Raw genomic sequence first — 23,851 nt, 5'->3', positions numbered from 1 at the left:
TGATGGATTAGTCTGTAACACAACCCTGTCCTTGTGATAAATCAGATACAGTTGGTGCACCATGACAGTTTGCAGCTCAGAGACTCACTTTGCAGATATCAAAGCAATGAGTAACACAGTCTTTCAAGTAATGAATGTAAATCAGCTTGAGAGGCAGGTTAAAAAGAAGGCAAGGTCATTTTTTCAAGAAAAATAGAAGCCCGTGACAAACCATCTCTAAGTATCTCACACAAACATTACACAATTAGGGGGATGCAAACCCTTTCGGTACCTCTGCTATTGGCTAGGCACCACGTAGAAAACTTCTTCCACTTGTAACCGTAAGATTTGCTAGTTGTAGGTTTTCTTGTCTCCTTAAATACCTGCTGCACATCCTCATGGAACAAGTGCCTAAACGGTATCAAAACAGAATCATTCAGACTTTCATTTGTAATTGCTTTAAGCTGGGGTGCACCATTCTCCCTGACACTGTGTGAGCAGAACCAGTCTGTCAGAAAGCTTGTACTAATTGCCCTTGGCCAATTCCAGTAAAAGGGAGAATCAACTTTGTCTGGACCAAAAGGGGGTTACAACAATGATATTTGGTAATTCTTTTCAAATCTTTAGCAGTACCTAGGGAATCATTGGAATGGTTGGAAATGTATACAGGAACATTTCTGACCATGGGAATGATACATCTGTCTTCTAAGCATGCTTGCAAGGATGTGTTAAACAGAATTTGTTTCAGTTGTCTGTTCTTAAAGGATGCAAATAGATCCACTTGAGGTGTTCTCACATCTGGATCAAATGCTGGAAGGCCTCTACACAGAGTTTCCACTTGTGAGGGTCTGTCCAGGATATGCTTAGTCTGTCTGCCACTGTGTTTTGCACTGACAGCATTTTACCTTCACCTAGGATGATGCCTCAATACAAACAGAAAATGATTGATTTCAATATATTTTTCAAGCACCTTTATTGAATTATCACTTGTGACATAGGCAAATTTACATTCATATAAAAGTAATCAAACTGTATTAACATAACAAAGATACTTCACACATATTGCTATATATCATATAACCTAAGCAATATTACATACATTATTCAATTCCTGCCTTTTTTTAAACAAGAAACATCTTTATTAACCCATCAGTTACTACATAGGCAATCATGCACTTATCTAAATAAAAACAAACCACAGAGACGCAATCCTAGTTACAAGCATTTTACATCACAACCCATACTGACACACTCACAGTTGCAAACATTATACATCACCTATAATCTACCCAATCTTTCTCACTCAAACATTACATAGCTCATTTAAGTCCTGCTGACTTTTAGACCTCATTTATCCCTTGTATGTATTGTTCCCTCAATTCCCATCTGAATGTCCTCCCCGTGGTCGTGTAGGTTTCCTCCGGGTGCTCCAGTTTCCTCCCACATCTCAAAGACATACTGTAGGTGGATTGGACACTCTAAATTGGCCCTAGGTGTGAGTGCGTGCATGGGTGTGCCTTCTGTGGAAGGTTGGGTGCCGGGCTGGCAACTCGACACCATAAAAACTCTACTGCCAATCATGAGTGGGCAGGTGATCCACTGTGGTGACCCCTAACTGGGAAAAGCCGAAAGGAGAAGAAGTGTGTTCCTTCCCTTTTCTAAAGATTTCAATTCCAGTTGTTTTATCTCTGTTATTATATTCACTACTTTCATTATAGTTGGTTAAAGATTTTGATTTCCATTTTCTAGTGATTGCTTTTTTGGCAGCCACTATTATTAGACACAGTAAGGCCTTACCATGTCAAGGCAATACCAATTCTCTATAATAGCTCAGAAAAATCATATCCCTCATCAGACCAATCTGCCCACCCAGCATCTCCAACAGTGCATCCCACAGGGAATCCTTAAAGTCTGCTAATTCACTGTACTCCCAGAAAATATGTTCTCAATTACCCCTTTCTTCCCCTTCACATCCAGCACTATCTGCCTGAGGAAAATTTCTCTGGAGTCTACTTGGGGTATAAAAATATATATGTAAACACTTCCAGGCATAAATCCTAAATCTTCTAGATTTTGTTGCATATTTGGGAGACATACATACATCCTCCCATTGTTTCTTTGCAAATTGCTTATCCAGTCTCTTCCCAATCCTTTCTAAACTCCTTTGATTGATTCTTATAGTTATCATTCAATATGTTATATACTCTTCTAATTATTCCTTTTTTAATGGCAGCTTCTGTTCTAGATTCTATTAAAACTCTACCAGTACTAGTCTTTCATTTAGGACCCCCCCCCCCCTATTTATTTCTCTTTGCCTATACTCTCATATCAATCCTGACAGGGAAGGCAATCTCTAACCTGCAGTCTAAATAAATTCTTGGCGCCTTCCCATTCTATCATCTTTCCCACTGTAGTTATTTGCTCCCAATACCTTGGTTCCTTTGCCAGTTTTCTCCAATAAATTCTGTCCCCCTCTTGCCTATTGTCTGTAACCCTAATTGCAGTCATCCCTATTGGCAGAATCTCCTTTCTCCATTCCCATGTTGGTTTAGTTCTTAGAATACGCTTTGCTACTTTATTGATATAATATTCCGGATGATTATTGTTATTCTCCTTAAAGGTCTGCATCCAAAATCCTGGTCTCACCTTGTTTCTTGAGCTTACCCCATGTTTCATCATCATCCCTTTTCACTTTGAATTATAGTTTTCTGCTTGTGCTATGGACTGACTTCAATAATTGGCTTAGTTTCTTGTGTCAGTCTAAGGGGATACAGTATCTGTCAGCCTGGGATGACATGACTGATAGACCTTGATGTTTTGTCAGAGATGGTCTTCATCTGTCACCCCTGGGAATTCAGCTACTGCCTAAGGCTCTTGCCACCCCATAGTGCCTTTTTTAGGCAGTGTCTCAAGGACAAAATTCCTGACATAAAAACTCCATCTAAAAACAACCTCAAGGTTATGCTGCTAAACACTAGAAGTCTTAACATGAAACTGCACTCAATGGAAGCAGTCCTCACTTTGGAAGACATAGACATTTGTGCAGTCACAGAGACCTGGTTCAAGGCTGTAGAGAACATCCCAGCCATACCAGGCTATACCTCCTTCCACATCTTCAGACCATAAACTGAAGGCATAAAAACTAAAGGAAGTGGTGTATCGATATTCATTAAAGATAGATACATCTCCAGATTGCTTAAACAGTATGATTCCCTGGAGATACTTCAGGTGCAATTAACTGTTGGTAGGACACCTATTCAAGTCATTGCCTGCTACAAGACCCCCTCCATGAATAAGGACACCCACTCTGCCTATTTGGATCTACTTGAGTATATCAAGATACATCTGAACACCATGGTTTTTGGCAACTTTAACTACCTATCCATTGACTGGGTAAATTACTAGTGCTCTAACTCACTTCCCAAAGGTTCCTCAACTTTGTTACCCTCCAGTGCCTTGGACCAGCTGGTTGACACCCCCCACAAGGGGTACCAACATCCTGGATCTGGTGCTTACCAATATGGGGTACCACTGTAGCACTGCCACTGTGAGGTCTTCCCTAGTGAGATATGACCACAGATCAGTCTCATTCGAAGTAACTATCACAATTGACCCCCCCCCCCTCCCAGCAGCAACTAAACTATAACACTTCTCCAAAGCAGACTAGACCCTCTTACGGGATGGTATAAATAGCCTTACTGCACCTCCCCCCTCAGATGTAACTGGCAACTGTGCAGAGTTCTACACCAGTGCTTTTTATAAACACCTGTATATCTGCATTGACTCGGCCGTAACTGATATGACCAAAACAAGCTCCTCAAGGAAGAGCAAACCTGCCTGGTGAACAATTGCCATTAACAGACTTTACAGTAAGAGGAAGAAATTACTGTCTAAGCGTAAGAGGGAGCAAGCCCTAAACTGAAAACACTCCCTCCGCAGCTTAAACAAGCAAATAAGACTCCTTGTAAAATCCTCCAAAGCTAACTATAATCCAAGTTAACTTCCTCAACTAAGGACAGCCATAAGGCATTCTTTAGTTGCATTCGTCGTAACCTAAAAGGAAAGGCCCAGATTTGTACCAAACTGGTAGTTAATGATACCACATATACTGAGTCTGTGAACATAGTTAACTTATTAGCCAACAGGTTTTGTGAAAACTTCACTCCCCTGTCCCCACCACACATACCCCATGACATCCCTACAACCTGTCTTCTACCTTGTATCTCTAAAGAGCAGGTCATAAATGCCCTCTCTAAAGCCAAAAACACAGCATCTATGGGACCTGATAACATGCCAGGTAGCATCCTACGTGGGCTCAAACAAGAATTAGCAACACCACTGGGTACTCTTTTCAATCATAGTCTAAGCACCGGCTTTGTCCCAGGTGAATGGAAAATGGCTACCATTATCCCCTTGCACAAAGGTGGTGCTTCCACTGATCCCAGGAACTATAGACCTATTAGCCTGACTAGTCTTATCTGCAAGGCCATGGAATGAATTATCATGGACCTTATCAACAAAGATATAGGTAATCTCCAAACACTTGATTCTACTCAGTTTGGATTTGTCAAAAGGAGATCATGTCTGTTAAACCTGGTGGAATTCTTTGAGACAGTCACTAAGGCCCTGGATGAGAAGAAATCTGTGTATACAGCCTACCTAGACTTAGTAAAGGCTTTTGACACTATCTGTCTCTCAGACATCATTGACAAATGTACCCAGCTAGGCATCAACCCTTACATTGTTAGATAGGTCACTAACTGGCTTACTGATAAAGCCCATATAGTCAAAATAGAGGAATCCACCTCCAACAGCAGACCTGTAACCAGTGGTGTTCCTCAGGGATCGGTCCTGGGACATCTACTGTTTAGAATCTATTTCTCTGAAGTACAAGCTAAAACTAAAGGTCTGTGGCTGACAAAGTTTGCTGATGACTGCAAACTGGGTGTGGTCATAGAATCTCCAAATGATGTCAACATCGTACAAGAGGGTCTTACACAAACAAATGATTAGTGCCAAAGTCATGGGCTTAAACTCAATGCAAAAAAAAGTATTATCATCCTTTTTGGTAAGTGTGATGTTCCGGTTAACTACCACATCGATAACAACACCCCAGGTATGGACTCAGTGGTGAGAGACCTGGGCACACAGGTTGACAGCAACCTTACCTTTGATCACCATGTCTCCACAGTGGTAAGAAGGGTATTCTATATTGTTCATCTCATAAGTAAGGGCATTGCATCCAGAAAAAAAGAAGTTATAACCTCTCTGTACTCTTCCATCATCAGGCCAATAGCTGACTACAATGCCACTTTTGGTGTGTACCTTTCCAAGCATCTGCAGCAATTGGAGAGTCCATAAAGGATCCATACAAAGGAAAATTCAAGGTCTTCAGCATCTGTCCTATGTGGATTGTCTGAAATCACTGTCACTTTATTCTGTCTCATTCAGACTACTCAGAGGCGATCTATGCATTTATTGGAAATGCTACATATCTGCAAGTCAAATGGTACACATGGTTACTCACTCTAAAAACCTTAACCTGGTATGTGATATTAATAGAACCTGCTGGAGGGACATATTTATCTCCCAGAGGTTACCACACCTGTGGAATGGACTTCCACTTCATGTTAAACAGAGCACCTCAGTGGCCCTCTTCAAACACAATCTGGATGATTGGACAGGTAACTGTAAATTCACCCTAGGGGGTTCCACCTGTGTCCCCCTTTGGACAGGGGTAATTGGTGCTGATCTCAGAAATAAGGGTAGAAGTTGGCTAGGCTTGTAAGGGCTATAGGGCCATTAGCCTAGTAACTTCCTATGATCCTATGATCCTATGTATGAGGCCTGAAGAGTCAGAGAATGCTGTAGATCCAGCCAACTCCCAAGGTCATCACTGCAAACCAGCAAAGAGGGTATGGCCTTGTACCCCTTGTCTGTTCAGGTACCAAATCACAGTAGTGGTGTTGTTGTCTGTGAGCATTATAAGAGGACCTGGTGGCCACAGATGGGGAAGAACTTTTAGGGCCTCTCCTTTTTTATCCAGACCCAGTAGAAATGCATTTTTCTGGCTCAGCTGGAATACTGCAAACCTCCAAAAAACAGCCAGCACTAGTGTGAGAGGAAAACAAATACTTTAATAAAGTCAAACCACTGTCCACAGACCTGTTTTGGCCCAAAAGCCTTTATCAATGTATGACAATAACTGTAGTTAGGAATCCCATATAAATGGGTAGATTTCAAACAGCCATCAAAATCCAACCAATCAACATTAAATTTATAAATGGTCATTCAAACCAGGTGGAAATAATCCACCCAGTCTAACAATCCAAGCTTTCTCTTTTTTATTTAAAATATTGTGCCAACCAGCCTTACAATTTCTGTTGCCATGTATCTTGTCAATTATTATAAATTGAAATTTGGCAGTGGCATGTTTAACAGTGTGCCTGTATAGAGCATTTGTGGAATATTTATTACTAATATTGCTAAGATGTGCTGATATACGTAGCCTCATAGGTCTGGAAGTTTGACCTATATAGAATGCTGAGCATGTACAATACAAACAGTAAGACAGACCACCCAATGTGTGCTGCAACTGGCAAATATGTTGATATTAAAAAATATGGGGTGTATTTTTGCTGGTAAAGTCCTTCGTTTGACATATGTGCTTACAAAATTAACAATGACTACAGAAAAAGCAACCAATAAATTTAGTACCATACAATGTACCCCGAGTCATACTAGAAAAATATGTATTGTGTTTATAATGACTGAAATAACCACCAGAGTTTTACCTCTTCTAAAAGTGAATTGACATCTGGTACTCAAAAGATCACTTAGCCATTCATCGGCTAATAAAATGTCCCAATGTTGTTTTTTTTTTTTTTTTTTTTTTAAAAAAAAAAAAAAAAAGAAGAAGAATAACCACGTTCACTAAACTGAGTTATTAAGTCACTATCAGTGTAAAAAAATCTTCATTTGTGGAACAAATTCGACGAATCCTCATAAATTGGGATTTTGGGGATATTTCAAATAATATGCTTTGGATGACAGCTGGAGGCATGCAGTAATGTATTGGAGTGAAAAGGTTTCTGATACACAGAAGTGGCTAAAGCGCCATCCAACCACCTTTGTAAAGTAACATCAAGAAAGGAAAGAGACATTCTTTTGTCCTAAAGATCTAACCATTTTCCCTCTTTATCATGGGATGATGGATTAGATGCAGCCAAGGACTTTTTTATATGAGCATGCAGCTGGGGAGACTGAAGTTTGGTCAGCAATCAAATGAGAAAAGAGATCTATCATATCAGTGGAGACCCTACATTTTCTTTTAGTCTTTTTTAGGGACAGTAATAGAAACTGGTGTCCAGCATGCAGCTTTATAAACATCTTCCAAGGCCAGTAAGAGAAGATAGATAGTCACAGAATTGGGTATCTTGTCCTCTATAAGGTCATATACCCTGCCTAGATCTGGGTTAGTTCCAGACTACTCACAAGCAAAAACATCACTAAATCTATCAGTCATTTAAGGAAAGTGAACACTTTTTGGGCGTAAATTCAGGCTCACCTTCTGAAGAATCAGAGTGACTAGACTCATTGCCAACTAGGAAATCATCATTGTCCTCATCAGATTTCTCGTCATTCTATAAAAGAACAAAAAGGGTCTCTAGCCAAACTAGCCATGTATGGGAACACAGCCACCAGAATTAGTTGTCTGCAGAACACTCTTAGCCAAGGAAACTACATCAGGCTTATAAATAGCTATAATCAGATTATCAGCTGTAGGATAAAGCTTGTGTTTCTTTTTCTTGTGACTTCACTACTAGATAAACTATATGAGGATAGAGTATTATGTATGGCAAGGGGTCTCTTACCCAAGACTACTCCTGCACTTAAAGGGTTTGGGTCTCCCATACCTGTGCCAGGTACAGGTACAGCCCCAGAGGATATTTCTAAACCCCATTCCATAGTGTCTGGAAAAGCTACACTACAAGGAGACATAGCAAAAGGTAAGTGGTCAGTGGGCTGAGCAGTGGCCCTGACAAAATCATTAAAGGTAGGTTGATGCATATTTTTATTTTGTTTTTTCTTTTCAGATGTAGCCGGATTTGATAGGCGGTACAAGTTTTAGGATTAATCAAGTCAGAGGAGAGAACACTAGCCAGAATAATAACCTGACAGTATTGTATAATGTATCACAATAACACTTAAAGTTTCTAGTAATAAGTATGTCCCAACATAAGTAAAATCTGCCAAACTGTCATATTATCACAAAAAACAGTCTGACATGTTCAGAATGCTTTTACAATTGAAAGAAGTTAAAGAATCTCCAGTACACAAAGTCCAAGCACCATACCTCCCAAATGTCCAGATTTTTGCAGAATGTCCAGTTTTTTTGCCTCATATTTTTGGTCTGTTCATCATAAAATGTGTGGTTTTCTGGCAAATTACCAAATACTGAAGTCAGTGAATAATGACATACATTTGAGCTTCACACTTTAAATCAAAGTAAACAATGTGCAAAATAAGAAGTTATGTACCTACCATAACGTTCCATGTTAGTTGTCTTCTTCTCGCCTTCTTTCTTGCTTGTTGGGTTCGGAGCCGATCCTCAGCTCCGACTCGGCCATCTACTAAAGCTCGAGAGCTATTTACTGGCTCGAGGCCACCCCTTATCCCACAATGCTTGGTGCTAGATACCCAGATCTTGTTTGGCAGAGCTAACACCATAGAAAAAAAATTTAAGGACACCTGTCCAAAATACAAGGTTTACCTACAGTACTAAAACAGAGGAGTACGTAACCCAGATAAGACTCAGCCAGAGGAAGAAGGCCTCAAAAAAGGACTCTTTTCGGCCTGTCCAGGCTAGGGGGATGGAGGGTGGGACGCAAGAAAGAAGGCGAGAAGAAGGCAACTAACATGGAACGTTATGGTAGGTACATAACTTCCTAATGTTAAGTTGTCTATCTCGCCTTCATTCTTGCTGGTTGGGACAGTGTCCCTAGCATCTTAGTCCTGGGTGGCTCATCGGAATAGACTCTTGAGCACAGTGGAACCAAAATCAGCACTACTCCTAGAGGCCATATCCAACTTATAATGTGAAATGAAGGTATGAGGAGTGGCCCATGTGGCTGCAGCACAAATAGATTCCATTGGTAGTCTACCTTGAAAAGCTACCGAAGTAGCTAATGCTCTGGTGGAATGATCTTTAGGTTTAGTAGGGAGTTCTTTATGTCTCAGCTGATAAATCAAAGTAATAATAGAGGACAACCACCTGGATAAGGTTACTTTAGAAACTGGCAGGCCCTGTTTGCCCTCAGCATAGGACAGGAAGAGTTGGTCTGATTTTCTTGTTTGCTTAGTCCTGTCCAAATAAAAACGTAATTGCCTGTGAACATCCAATTGGTGTAACTTTTGTTCAGCTTTGTTCGAATAGTTAGGAAAAAAGACAGGTAGATCAATAGCCTGATTCAGGTTTGTTTCAGAAGGTATCTTGGGCAGAAAAGAAGGATTAGTCCTGAGTGAAACTCTATCCTTGTGAAACACAAGGTAAGGAGGATGAATACAGAGGGCTTGAAGTTCCGAAACTCTCCTAGCTGAGGTGATGGCTACTAAAAAGAGAGTCTTCCAGGAGAGTAATTTTAAGGAACAGGAAGCCGCAGGTTCAAAAGGAGGGAGAATCAAGGAAGCTAATATCAACTTTAAATCCCAAGGAAGCGAGGGATCTCTGACCGGGGGCCTAAGCAAAATAGTCCCTTTAAGAAAGGCCTTGCAAAGTTTGTGGGACATGATGCTAGTTTCTGACAGGCCAGCGTGGAACTTTGCAATAGCAGCTAATTGGAACCTAATGGTGGCAGACGAGGAACCAGCTTGAAAAAGTTCTGCTAAAAAATCTAGAACGTGATGGACAGGGGCTGTAAAGGGGTCTATATTCCTAGCCTCTGCCCAGAAGGAGAAACGTTTCCACTTACTAGCATAAGTCTTCCTAGTGGTAGATTTGTGCGAAGAAAGGATGATTTCACGCACCGGCTGAGAAATATGTGGAAGCCTGGCTAAGGTTGACAGTGGAGCGACCAAGCTGTGAGGTTGAGAGACTGAATGGATTGGTGCAGCCTGCCCGACTGATGGACCAAGAGGTCTGGCACTGGGTCCAGATTCCAAGGCTGCTCCAGCAGATGATGCAGGAATGGGAACCAAATTTGTCGAGGCCAGTAAGGGGCAATGAGGATCATCCTGGATCCCAATGCAGTCGCCCTCTGAATTAGTTTGGGAATTAGGGGAAAAGGTGGAAATGCATACAGAAGACCCCGGGGCCAATCGTGAACTACAGCATCTCTGGGGGAGTGGCCAGGGAGGGGGAAGAGAGCATAGAAATCATTGCATTTGCTGTTGAGAGGAGTTGCGAAAAGGTCGCAGCAAGGTTGACCCCATCTGTGGAAAATTTTGTCCGCTACTGACTGATTGAGAGACCACTTGTGAGGCATGAGAATACTTCTGCTTAGCCTGTCCGCTATGATGTTGGGCTTCCCGGGGATGTGCGTTGCTATCAGAAACCACTGAGAGGAGATCGCCCACTGCCAGAGTCTGAGTGCTTCACGAAATAAGGGATAGGACTTGGTTCTGCCCTGCTTGTTGATGTACCACACTACAGACATATTGTCTGTTTGAATTGCAATAGTCCCGCTGGGTAGAGAGTCCTGAAGAGCTTGCAATGCTAAAAGCACCACTCTCATCTCCAAGACGTTTATGTGCAGGTGGTACTCTAGAGGTTGCCAAGTGCCCTGGACAGTCCTGCCCTGAAAATGCCCCTCCCACCCGATCAGGGAGGCATCCGTGGTCACCGTGGCAACAGGAGGAGGAAGAACAAACGGTCTGCCCTGGAGTACTAGAGGGGAGACCATCCACCAAGCCAGGTGGTCTTTGCATGATTGAGTGATTATTATGTTGTGAAACATCGGAAGTTGTTGAAAAGACCATTGGATAAAGAGCATCCACTGAAGAATCCGCATGTGAAAACAAGTCAGGGGAACTAGTATGATTGCTGCTGCCATGAGACCCAAGGTTTTTAGTACAAATCTGGCCTAAATCCTCTTGCACTGTAGTAAGACCTACACATGTCGGCGAATGTCTGACACTCTGTCTAGAGGAAGTTTTGCAGACAGCTCTTTTGTATTTAATCTTGCGCCTATAAAGGTTATAGACTGACAATGCAGACTTTTCATAATTTATTGAAATACCTAGCTCGGAACAAGTTTGGATGGTATAATCCCTGGCTCGCAGTAGCTGATGCCTGGTGGAAGCAGTAAGGAGCCAGTTGTTTAGATATGGAAACACCGGGAATCCTCGCCGTCTCAGGTGAGCCGTAACCACTGCCATGCATTTGGTGAACACCCTGAGGGCTGTGGTGAGACCAAAGGGCAGGGCTCTGAATTGATAGTGACTGGCTCCCAGCCGGAAGCAGAGAAACCTTCTTGAGCACCTGTCCATTTTGATATGGTAGTACGCATCCTGAAAGTCTATGGAGCACATCCAATTGTCCTGACCCAAAAAGGGTAGAATGGACTGAAGCGTGACCATCCGGAACTTCGTTCTTTAAACAGATTTGTTTAACCTGCTGAGATCCAAAATGGGTCTCCAGTCCCCTGTCTTTTTTGGTACCAAAAAGAACTTGGAGTAAATTCCTGATCCTTGCTGGTCTGCTGGGACTGGCTGGATGGCCCTTTTTTCTAGCAGTTTTGAAATTTCTGGCACTACTTGTTCCCTTAGACTGGGTGGAACATCTGGAAGGGACTTGGTTGTTTGTACAGGGGTGTGGACAAAGGGGATTTTGTAACCCTCGGATATGATGGACCGTACCCATTTGTCTTGTGTGAGGAGTTGCCAGGCTTCTGGGTACAGTGACAATCTTCCCCCGACTGCCTCCGAAGGTGGACAGTCGAGCAGCCCCTCAGGGGTGGTGAAAGGGTTTGTCAGAGAAAGATTCTCTGCTACCCTGATTTTGCGGACCGCCTCTGCCCTTCGGGCAGCATCTATTATTGTTCCCTCCCCTGCCCCTGGAGGGAAACTTGCCACGTGTGTCAGGCACAACTCCCTGGGGTTTGCGAAAACACATTTTTCCACTCTTCTGACCCTTAGGGTATGGTCTAGAGGGAGTAGAAAAACAGACTCCCACGGCAGAGAGAGTCTTGCCTTCCTGCTCACACCTGGTAAGGGTATCCTTCATCTGTGGTCCAAACAGAGCCGAACCATCGAAGGGGGTATTGGTGAAGGACGCCTTAAAGGGGTCAGCAAAGTTACATAACCGCATCCAGACATGTCTTCTCAAAGCCACGCCTGTACCTGCGGCCCTACTTGCCCCATCGGCTGCATAAGAAATGAGCCGCATGGAGAAGTTGACAATAGAGTTAAGGGTCACCAGCTGGGAGTTAATCTTATCCTGAGCCCCCGCAGCTGATGGATCCTGAAGGATATCACCCAGTTCCTTGAGAAGATCCCTTTGAAGGCGGGTGAAATGGCACAGATAATTCAGCGACCGCATAGAAAAGGTCACTGAGGAAAACATCCGCTTCCCGTACCTGTCCATTGTCCTAGACTCTTTATTAGGTGGATGGACAGGCACCGAAGGGTCAGCCAACTCCTTCTTAGTGGCTGCTGCCACCACCATGGCATCAACGGAGACACCTTTTTTCAAAAATTGTTTGTTGGGTGGGACTGTAATGAACTTAGTTGGCCTGCGGGGAGTTGGTTCCACTGTGTCCAGGGCTGACCACGCCCCTTGAGACACTACTTCCATGAGCGGGTCAAAGGGTGGAGACACCCAGGAGGTGGAAGGGTAAGAGCCAAATGCATCCAGGTATACCGACTCGTCCTCAGAAGGGTTAAGGGCAGTCCAGTTCCCCCTCTGCTTAAGGATCTCTAGGATGTCTGAAAAAGAGACATCCTCAGAGGGGGATCTTGGGGACACTTTCGAATCCTCCAAGTCGGTATCAGATGTGACTGACTCGGGGGAGTCGACATGTTTCCTCTTACATTTTCTCTTCTGAGGGGGCTCCTCTGAATGATCAGGGGAGGCCTCGGAAGAGGACGATACACCCAATGGGGCGACCTGGAGCATCTGTTCTTTACACTTGGGGTCAGGAGGGTGGACAGAGACTGATGCAGGCACCATGGGGGGAGGAGCCGAAGGGGCCAATCGAGGAGCCGACTCAGGAGTCAGCACGCTCATCATGACCTCGAAGGCGCCCCTATCAGGCAGAGCAGAGGGTCCCTGCTCCGAAGAGACATGAACCCCTCCCGGCACCAAGAGGGACGGCTCCGAGGCCAATGTCAGGGGCCGAGCTCACCTGCGCTGAAGCCCCGAGAGGGAGAACAGGGTCGGACAAGGGTCTGATGCCACTTGCCCCCTCGGAGCCGACGAGGGAGTCCCGGTGCCGAGATCCCTCTAAGAAAGGAACCAATGAAGAGATTGGAGCCGATGAAGGAGCCGAAAGATGTGGTATCGGCTCCGATGTTTCCAAGATTCGAGCCCCAACCAGCTCCGGCTCCGAACACAAAAGAGGAGTCAGAGGAGGAACTGCTGAAGACACCGAGACAGCCACAGTCTGTTGAGAAGGGCTGGTTAACATTTTGGCCAGGACCTGTGATTTAAGGAGTCTACTGACCACCCTCTCCAAGTCATGATCGGATAACCTGGAGGACCGAGAGGAGTGGGACCTATGGCTTCATTCCAACTGAAGCAACGGTGACCTCGGAGCCGAACGAACCGATTCTAGGGAAGGGGACCTAGAACGTTTTCGGCCCAACAACGGTTCCGACACTAAAGTCCGAGCTGATTGAGGTCTAGGGATGTCGGCTCCAGCCGGAGCCGAAGAGGAGGCAGATGCTCAGCCCGGCGACAGCTCCGAACTGGGAGCTGATGGCTTGGTAGGCTTTGAGGATTTCCCTGACTGAAGCTTCGCCGGGGATCCCTCTGGCTTAAGCCTCTCAAAATAAGCTTGTTCCTACACTCCTGCAGGACTCTCGGGCTGAAGGCATGACAGACCGAGCAGGAGTCCTGCAGGTGTAGGGAACCCAAGCAATAAACACAAGAAGTGTGACAGTCTGTCAGAGACATCTTCTGACAGCACGAGTCACACTTCTTGAAGCCTGAAACTTTAGTATCCTTGGACATACTGGCCCGGGGATACTAAAGAGAGAAAAATTAAACTAGTGCTTAAACAAGGCACACAGAAACACTCACACACCCGCACTAGTTAAGCTAACAATAATAACCACAAAAAACTATCACACACACTTAATAACAACCATCCTTAATAAAAATATACAAATACTACAAGGCTAAACACTACTCCTATAGGTACAACAAGGGTGGGGTTAGCCACTAATAGAGATAAACAAGGGGGGAGGAGGGTAGAAACTCTCTTACAGAAAAAATGTTTCCTTAGTGGGACAAACTAGGGGATATACAGTCTAACTACACTACAAGGGAAAGACAATCTATATATATAAGAAAAATACAAGGTAAATATTAGCTAGTAATACAAAAAAAAGGATTAATACAACCTGAGCCAGTAAAAGCGCAACCTCGTAGCTGAAGCGGCAAATGAGATCTGGGTATCTAGCACCAAGCATTGTGGGATAAGGGGAGGCCTCGAGCCAGTAAATAGCTCTCGAGCTTTAATAGATGGCCGAGTCGGAGCCGAGGATAGGCTCCGAACCTAACCAGCAAGAATGAAGGCGAGATAGACAACTTAACATCCAGTGTTAAACATTAGCTCCACTAACTGTGTTAAAATAATGTTTAATAGCAATTTAAACTATATTTTCTGGTCAGAGAAAGTAAAATCTCCACAGTACATTAAAATAACTTCAATTGCTGTAAAATCATGATCCAGTGTTAAAAATGCACATAGCTGAACCATACATATTGGCCAGTTTCCAAAGGAGTTGCTCTCAGTGTAAGTCTGCCCTGATTTTAAAAGACTTGCTCTCAGTGTTAACCAACTTACTCTGGTGTAAGACCTATCTATAAACAGGCTTATACTGGAGGTCAGATTCTAAAAGGCCTGCTCTCAGTGTAAGTGGTCACTTACACTGAGAGCAGGTCTTTTGGAATCAGGCCCATAGTAAATAATGTATAAATGCTGACAAATCCAAGTTATGCAATATTTTCCTGTCAAAAGATGAAAATAAAGTAGACTAACAACAGTAAAGACAGGAATGATTAATTTATGGTTCTAACTGCACAACACAAACCATAATATCTAACAGCATACGTACACACTGCACATCAGACAGAAATACTTAGTTTCCACAGTAACAGTAAAAACAATCATTTGTCACAGACAGAAACCAAATAAACATGGCTACAAGCAAAAATTCCCACAGGAATTACTGTAAACATTGACAGAAATAAAATATTAAAGTAGAATTTTAAATAAACACAAAATTAGAAAGAGAATAATAAATCTAATAATAAAATGAGAGGAATGGGGTGGGAATTATCTGAGCAGTAAGCCTGAAAAAATAGATCTGGATCTTGAAAAAAGTCAGAAGACTTTCTTCTTTGGATGGCAGAAAAAGACTGAACATTCACTTCTTGTGACAACTGAATGCTGGGGGGAGTCTGAGCTTTGTAAAAGCTGACCAGTGCTGGTTACCTTGGTAGATAACCCAAAATGCCACCAACGCCATTGGAATGATGAGCATCTAATCAATTCAGTCTCAGTTAATGCCTTATTACAAACAATTTAAATAAGTTTCAATGGAACTTCTATTTATTGTTTTCCATGCTGAGGCTATTTTCAGTGTCAGACCTATTTTTTTAGGAAATAATTTTATACTTTTTTTTAAACTAAATCCAAATTTCTGTCATCAATGTAAAAATAAGAACAAAAGTATGTGCACTGGGAAATAGATAGGCTAAAAGCCCACTACTCAGTCTCCTACAGACTCCTCAGAGGTAACCGCTGTCTGGCATACAAAGCAATCTCAGACCCCGCCTTGATGGGACTGCTGCATATCTGCAAGTCATACTCCACTCGAGTAACCCTCACGTGTGACCTCAGCCTGGTCTATGATATCAATAGGACTTGTTGGCGGGACAGATTTGTGTCCTAGAGACTCTCCCTTCTATGGAATAGACTCCTGCTCCACGTCAAACAGAGTACCTCATTAACCCTTTTTAAGCGCAACCTGGATATCTGGATGGGGAACAGAAAATACACCCCTGGGATTCCACCTGTGTCTCTACTGGACAGGGGCATTGGGTGCTGACTTGTTGGAACATGGGCTAAATTGTTGGTTAGGCTTGTAAAGGCCTCAGGGCCAATAGCCTAATAAGTTTCTAAGATCCTATGTGAACATTGTTTTGTGATAATTGACATGAGATGGCCAAAGTAAAAGGATAAAGGTATGGTGGGAAGTCCCTGGTCCATTACCATGACTAGGATCCATTTGACTATCATCCAGCTCGGATTCAATTAATGGCCACTGCTAGATCAAGAAGTACCTTTGCAATGGAGGTTGTATTAAAACGTTTTGCAAGTACGACAACTTAATATCAAGGAAGCTCAACTGTGTTACTTTTGGCTACAAAGCTTCAACATAGACTAAGATTTTCTATTTTACGGTGACATGGACATTTTCACATTTTATGCAAATGAAATTTATAGCCCCAAAATGGATCTATGTCCATATATCAAAAATACTGAAATATTGAATGGCAAACTTATTGATCACCAGCCGATTGAAAAACACATCAAAAAGTATAAAATATTTTTTTTTGTAGGGTAGCAAGCCTATCTGTGCCCCCCCCCCCCCCCCAATTATGTATACCAGCTCTAAGATCACACTACAGTGGGAATTGGGGAACTAGCCTGTAAAAAAAAAAAATTGGGGAACTAGACTGTAATCTCATACAGAAAAGAAATCTGACGCAACTAAACAAAAATCAGCCTATCTCACACACCTGCTTTTTTTCTGTGAAAGATTGTCATCATCATTGTATCAAACAAAGAAAACTGTTTAATAAATCTTTCAATCAGTTATTAAAATCCATTTCTTTCTTTTTGAAACAAAGTCCCTTGCACATTTCCCATACTTTAAAACTTGTTATAATCACATCCAAGATCACTGCTCCTTGGAACAAGGGCACTGCCCCACCCACATTCACCTAGACTTGTGGTCACATGATTTAACTAATGTGCATTTTTACACAGACATTGCATGATCATCTTGCAGAGATAATTTATTGCTATTACAGCTTTTTTGTAACCTGAATAGCTGCATTTCGTGACAAATATTAGTAAGACTGTAGTTTCAGAAACTCCATAAGAAGCACACTAACACTTGTAGCACAAAGGTAATTCTCCACAAGCCAATAGACTGGCTATCTCACATTTTTACCTTGTATTCTGAAAGGTCCTCGTTTTTTTCCTGAAGTTTCTGTATTAGTTTTTTTGACTCTGTAGACTCTTTCATGTGGTATGAAAGTGCCTCTCTTAAACGGATGTTCTCCTTAAACACTGACCGTGATGTTTCATCCAGTTTACTGCAGACAGGACAACAAAGTAATTTATGTCATGCAATGGTAGATATATGTTCACCCTCTATAGAACTGAACATTACACAAAAAAAAAAGAAAGAATAAAATTGACTCAAAGAAAAAAAAGTAGTAAAGCTTACAGTCTGGTAATAAGGACATTATTCCATGCATAATGTTTCAATAATCAAAAAGAGAAATTATATACCTACCATAACTATATGGCTTTGTATCTGTAAAGTACAGTTGTGTAAACTGAACTTACTATAACAGTAGATGTTTGAATGATCACTGCTACATTAGTCTTAGCTATATGGGTTATATCCTGACAAGGATATAACAGCCAGATAGTTTCCAAAGCTTCATGGCACCTTCCACATGCCCAAACTATCAAGCAGCTCGAGCTGAGCTATCTAAAAGACAAGTTTGGGTGTAAATTCATTCAGAGCTTTCTTGCCAGCAGAGAGAGGGAGGCTGAGCCTTCTACAGTATTTATATATATATATCCATATTTATATCTATATCTATATATCTATATCTATATCTATCTATCTATCTATCTATGTATAAAACACAAAAAAAAAAAATTGAGGTGGAGGGAGAGCTACTGCAGCAGTGATCACTCGAACATCTGCTGTTATAGTAAGATCAGCTTCCACAACTGTACTCTGTTCTTCATATTGAACACTGCTGCAATACCCTTAGCTACATGGGTAGATTACATTAGCTATCTATATTTGTGAGGTGGAAAGAGAAGGGTCCAGAAGCCCTTGGAGAATGGTCCAAACAAAGCATGATATAGACCTAGAGAAGGAATATAGTGCTTTGTAAAAGTATCTATAGAGGACCACACAGCAGCATCCAGAATACTTCTAGAATCCAACCCTTTCCAAAAAGCCATAGATGAAGCCAAGGTCATGATAGAGTGGGGCTTGATCCTGCCTAGAAAAGATTTGTTATGGTGAGTATAACAAAAGGTAATAGGCTTAGACAACCATTTAGGAAGAGTCTGTTTTAACATAGGCTGTACCTTCTTCTTACCTTCTCAAGAAATGAAAGTACAGTTGTGTAAAATCGTACCATAACAGTTGATGTCCTTCTCTTCACTGTTGCAGTATTCTTTACAAAATGGATTCCCTGCCAAGGGCAGCCCAACATCTGGCCAGTATACCAAAACCTTTTGGTTGTAAAGGGTAGGCCGTACATATGCTCCCCACTAACAGTGTAGGGCATAAAGGTGACGTCCGGACATACCATCCGCAGAACTGAAAAGCCCCAGCAGAAACAACAGTCCAAGGATAAAATCAGGTATCAAACACATTCAGAAGGAAAAAGGATCAGGGGGAGGAGGGAGTGAATACTGCAAAAGTGAAGAGAAGGCCATCTACTATTATGGTAAGATTTTACACAACTGTACTATATAGTTCCATATCACTGTTGCAGTATTCAGTACAAAAGCTCAAGAAGATTCGGGGGAGCAAGGGCCAGCAGAGCCCTCTTGGAAGGTATGTAGAATGGCCCAGGCCAAACCAGCTCTGGACCTAGAAGTCACATCCAACTTATAGTGCTTACTAGAGTTATGCACAGAAGTCCAGGATGCTGCCTCAAGAATAGAATTATTATCCAAACCCTTGAAAAAAATCAAAAGAAGCCAATTCCAAATAGCAAATAAATAGCCTGGCACGATGCCAGGGTAACCCTATGGGCTAGGCTTGTAAAGGCTCCAGGGCCATTAACCTAGTACACACCTATGAACCTATGAGCCAAACTCCTAGTGGAATGAGCCTTAACAGAAGAAGGAAGGGTCTTCTCATGAAAGGGATAGCAAAAGGAAATGGCTTTAGAAATCGAAGAAGAAATGGTTTGCTTGGAAACAGCCAAACCTAAAAACCCGGGATGAAAAGAAACAAAACGATGTTCAGATTTACGAAAAGCTTTAGTCTTATCCAAATAATATATAACTTGTGTATGCAAATTCAAGGTGTGCAGAACCTTCTCACTAGCAGACTGTGGAGAAGGGAAAAAAGTGGGCAAATGAATAGACTGATCAAGAGACAACTAAGTAACCACTTTTGGCATAAAAGAAGGATTAGTACAAAAGGATACTCTGTCCTTATAGAAAACTGAAAAAGGAGGAACAGTCAAAAGGGCTTGCAGCTCGGAAACCCATCTGGCAGAAGTAAGAGCCAAAGAAGAACAGTCTTACAAGAACAATGCTATAAGGAAGTTGAAGCAGCAGGCTCAAATGAGACTGGGTCAAATTTTCCAAAACAAAATTAAGGTCCCAGGAAGGAGGGACGGGTTTCCTGGGAGACCTAATGTGAAGAATGCCTTTAACAAACTGGTCTGCCTCAATTTTAGAGGCTAAAGTCAAAGGCAGACAAGCAAAGATAGCTGAAAGACAGGCTGTAACAGAAGAATATGCAATCCCAGCACTGAGCAATTCACACAAATAAGACAGAACTAAAGGAACATCCACAGGAAGTGGATCCAAGTTACGAGAAAGACACCAAACAGAAAACCTCTTTCATTTGGATGAGTAAGATTTTCTAGTAGTGGGTTTCCTGGCCTCCTGCAGGACATGAAGCATATCCTCAGAAAAAAGGTGCCCATAGGGAATCAAAATCCAATCACCCACAGTGTCAGTTGAAGAGTAGACAGGTGGGGATGGATGAGAGATCTCTTGTCTTGTGTGAGAAGATCCACACTGTGAGGAATCTTGTGATGATTGCCCTTGGCTAAATGCAGATGAGGAGGGAACCACTGCTATCTGGGCCAAAAGGGAGCCACCAGCAAGATTTTGGGAGCATTCTGTTTTATCTTGAAGAGACCTTTCGGAATGACAGGAAGGGGAGGAAAGGCATAAAGAAACATCTCCTTCCAAGAAAAAGATGGGCGTCTACCTTCCAAGACAGAGGACATGGGACTCTGGTGCAAAATAGAGGAAGCTGTCTGTTCAGAGGTGAGGCAAATAGATCTGCTTGAGGAACACCCCTCTGATGACAATGTCCAGAAACACAGACCTACGAAGCATCCACTCATGGTATTGTTTCGTGGATCTGGTCAGTGAGTCTCCCACTATGTTTTGAGGTGAGGGAATATAAACTGCTTGAAGGGGTCATCTGATACTGAACAACTACATCCCAGACCTGAAGAGCTAGCCTGCACAGGCGATAAGACCTTGTCCTCCCTTGCTTGTTGATATACCACAAAACTGTAGTGTTGTCTGTGACATTCCTGAGGGGCCCTGGAAGGAAAAGAGAATGAAAGGCCTGAAGAGCCAGAAGAGCTCTCATTCTTTTGACACCGATATGGTTCTTTTTTGACGAAGAGACCAAAGGCCCTGCACTTTCAGAGGACTGAAAGATGCCTCCCATCCCCTCATCCAAAGTGTCTGAGAAGAGTTCATAAGAGGGGGCTGGAGGTTGAAATGGAAGCCCTGGATTGAGGGATAACTGATGAATCCACCACTGAAGTTCCAGCTTGAGGCATGGAAGAAGAGGAACTAAAAACTCTAAGGGATGAGAATGCTGAAACCTGACTGACTTCAGAAATCACTGGAACTTTCTCATGTGCAGTTTGGCTAGATGAAGCATGAGAATGGTGGGGGCCATGAAACCCAGGGCCCTTAGGGGTCCCCTGGCTAAAACTGATGCTAGGGGAAGAAGGGATTGAAAGAAGGCAATCAGAATTAAAGCCTTGGGAGAAGACACAGATGCCAGCATTGGAACAGTCTGGAGCCTGCATTCTAGGAAAACATGATCCTGAGAAAGAGTCAGAAATTACTTTGTTTACAGTAAACTCCAGGCTTTGAAAAAAACAAATTACAAAGTGGAGATGCTGAAGCAACATCTATGGAGACAAGGCCTGAGTAAGCATGTTCTCTAGGTAAGGAAACAATCTGTATACTCCTCATTCTGCAAAAAGCAATTACAGGAGGGAAGCATTTGGTGAAGACCTTTGGGGCAGTAGAGAGACCAAGGGGCAAAGCAGAGAACTGAAAATGCCAATAAGCAACAGAGAAATGTAAACATTTATTGCAAACAGGATGGATATAGATGTGAAAATACCAGAAAAGCTTGAAGAAGAGGAGGAAAAAAGGATTGAGGGTTAGCATCCAAAATGATGGATCCTTCAAAAAAGTGCTCAGCTGAGAAAGCTCTAGAATGGGTCTCCAGGTGCCTTCTTTCCTGGGGACCAAAAACATTCTTGAGTAAAACCCCTTCCCCCTCTGAGGAGCTGAAAGTTCTTGAATAGTTTCCTGAGCTGACATGCCCTGAAGCACCTCTGACAAAAGGGCATTTGTTCCCAAGAGGCTGAGGAATACCCAAGAGGGGAGGGAGATTTCCAGACCATAAAGTACCCCTGGCAAACAATTGAAAGGATCCAAGAGTCTTGAGGGATCTGTAACCAAATAGGAAGGGACAGAGAAAGAAGATAAAGAAAAAGAGGAATGTGACTGGAAAGACAAGGTTAGTCAAATATAACCTGGTTTGTCAGGAAAGGAGGCTTCTGAGCTGAAGGAGTTTGAGTAGCCTTAGCAGGAGGAGCCCTTCCTTCACCGTTCTTACCTTTAGTGAGAGGGTGAGACTGTCTATAGACAAAGGCAGGCTTGTTATGATAAATCTTTTGAAACTTAGTGACAGGTGAAACAAAAACATGTTTCAGCTCCTGCAAAGCTTTACCCTTTTCCCAGAGGAACTTGAACTAGTCAGCAGTAGTGTCAAGCAAATGTTTATTGTCCAGAGGAGCATCCATCAACTTAGCCTTGATGTCATCTGGCAAAAGTTGAAGCTGAAGCCAGGAATACCTCAACGCAGAAGTAAAGGCAGCAGCCCTAGATGAGACATCAGCTGCATCATACCTGCATTTAATGGAATGGCAAACCAACTAACATGAAGTCTCTAACAAAGAAACTGCAGACTTTCCTTCAGAGTCAGGAAGATCAGACATAACCTGACAGGCCTGACAGAGAAGAGTCAAAATATATCTGGTCATGTGGGTCTGACAGTTCACAACTCTAAAAGCTAGAAGTATAAACTTTCCTACCCAACCTCTCCAAAGTTCTACTATCTTTGTCAGAGGAAAACAACTTAGTAGATTAATGTTTTGATGGCTTGTCAGAGGCAACTGACACCACAGAAGGGTCAGCAGAGGGACACAAAGAAACTTGTAATCATCTGGCACCTTATAAAACCTCTCAGATTTTTGGGAGCAGGGGCCATGGAATCAGGAGCCTGAGAAGCAGTAGAAAAGGTATCCCACAAAGCAGCAGGACAAGAGTGACAGTGGAAGGCCTAGGATGCTTCATTTGCAGGAGCTCATTGTACCTTTTCTGAACATCAGACACCTGAGCACAGGTTTACTTAAAAGATTCCATCATTTTGGAAATAGTATCATCAAAGGAAATCTCATCAAAAGGACAGTCAGGATTAACAGACTCCTCTTCTTCAGAATCATGATCTAAGGAAGAAGGAATCTGGAAAGAATAAGTCACAGAATCCTCATCTGAATCTACCTCCTCCTCATCTGAATCTACCTCATCATTTGAATCTACCTCGTCATCTGAGGAATTGTGCTCCCTAGACCTCTTAAGAAGAGTAGAAGCCAAAGGTGGAGCAGGAACAAAGACTCCCTGAGGGGGGCTACAAAGCCATAAGAGCATTAAACAGACCCTGGGTAAAGTTTTGTCATTTACTCTGAGGGTCTTTAGGGTCAGCAGAAATATGCTTGGTTTTCTGCTTCTTTTTTTAAGGGGATACCAGCCTTATAGATTTTTGGAAGATCAGACCCCTGACAACACTCAGTAAGAGAAACTGGAATTTCTTCCCTTACAAGAATTTTAGGAACACCCCTAGGCCCTTCAGAAATAATCACCCATGGTTCCGTCTGTACATCCACAATGGATGCCTGCAAAACCTCCATGGACATACCAGAAGATGGATCTATGATGGCCTCCGAAGTGGTCATGGAAGATGAATCCAATAAAGAGACCAGATGGTCCTCTGGGCTTTCACTAGCCTCAAGAGAGACATCTGACTGAAGTGGCACAGCAGAAGAATCAGATTTAGCTTTTTTAGTCTTCTTCTTCTTCAAAGATGTTCTCCATTGGGCTGGGAAGGTCTTTCCAGAGCATCTTCATCAAGAAGTTTTAAGACACTGGTTCTCTAAATAATTAGCTAGGGATGAAAGCTGACTGCGTAATGTCTTGGGTACAAAAGTCTGACAAACGGTACAAGAGATATGGTCATGTGAAGAACCCAATCAAAATAAACACTTCTTGTGGTGGTCTTTATGGGGAATCTATCTCTCATACAGGCATTTCTCCTT

General features: G+C 42.7%; 1 protein-coding gene across 1 annotated transcript in view; it reads right to left on the bottom strand.

Moving 5' to 3' along the window:
• Positions 1–23,851, bottom strand: part of BBOF1 (basal body orientation factor 1) — an 872,624-nt gene that overhangs the window by 236,390 nt on the left and 612,383 nt on the right. The window contains exon 7 of the mRNA XM_044073629.1: positions 17,386–17,530. Coding sequence (XP_043929564.1) covers positions 17,386–17,530 — 145 coding nt within the window. The remainder of the gene's footprint in view (positions 1–17,385; positions 17,531–23,851) is intronic.

This window comes from Protopterus annectens, chromosome 6.part0, assembly GCF_019279795.1.
Source record: "Protopterus annectens isolate FY-2018-M chromosome 6.part0, PAN1.0, whole genome shotgun sequence".
Lineage (NCBI taxonomy): Eukaryota > Metazoa > Chordata > Ceratodontiformes > Protopteridae > Protopterus > Protopterus annectens.
Note: the sequence above shows the minus strand (reverse complement) of the source record. Positions and strands in the feature narration are given on the sequence as shown.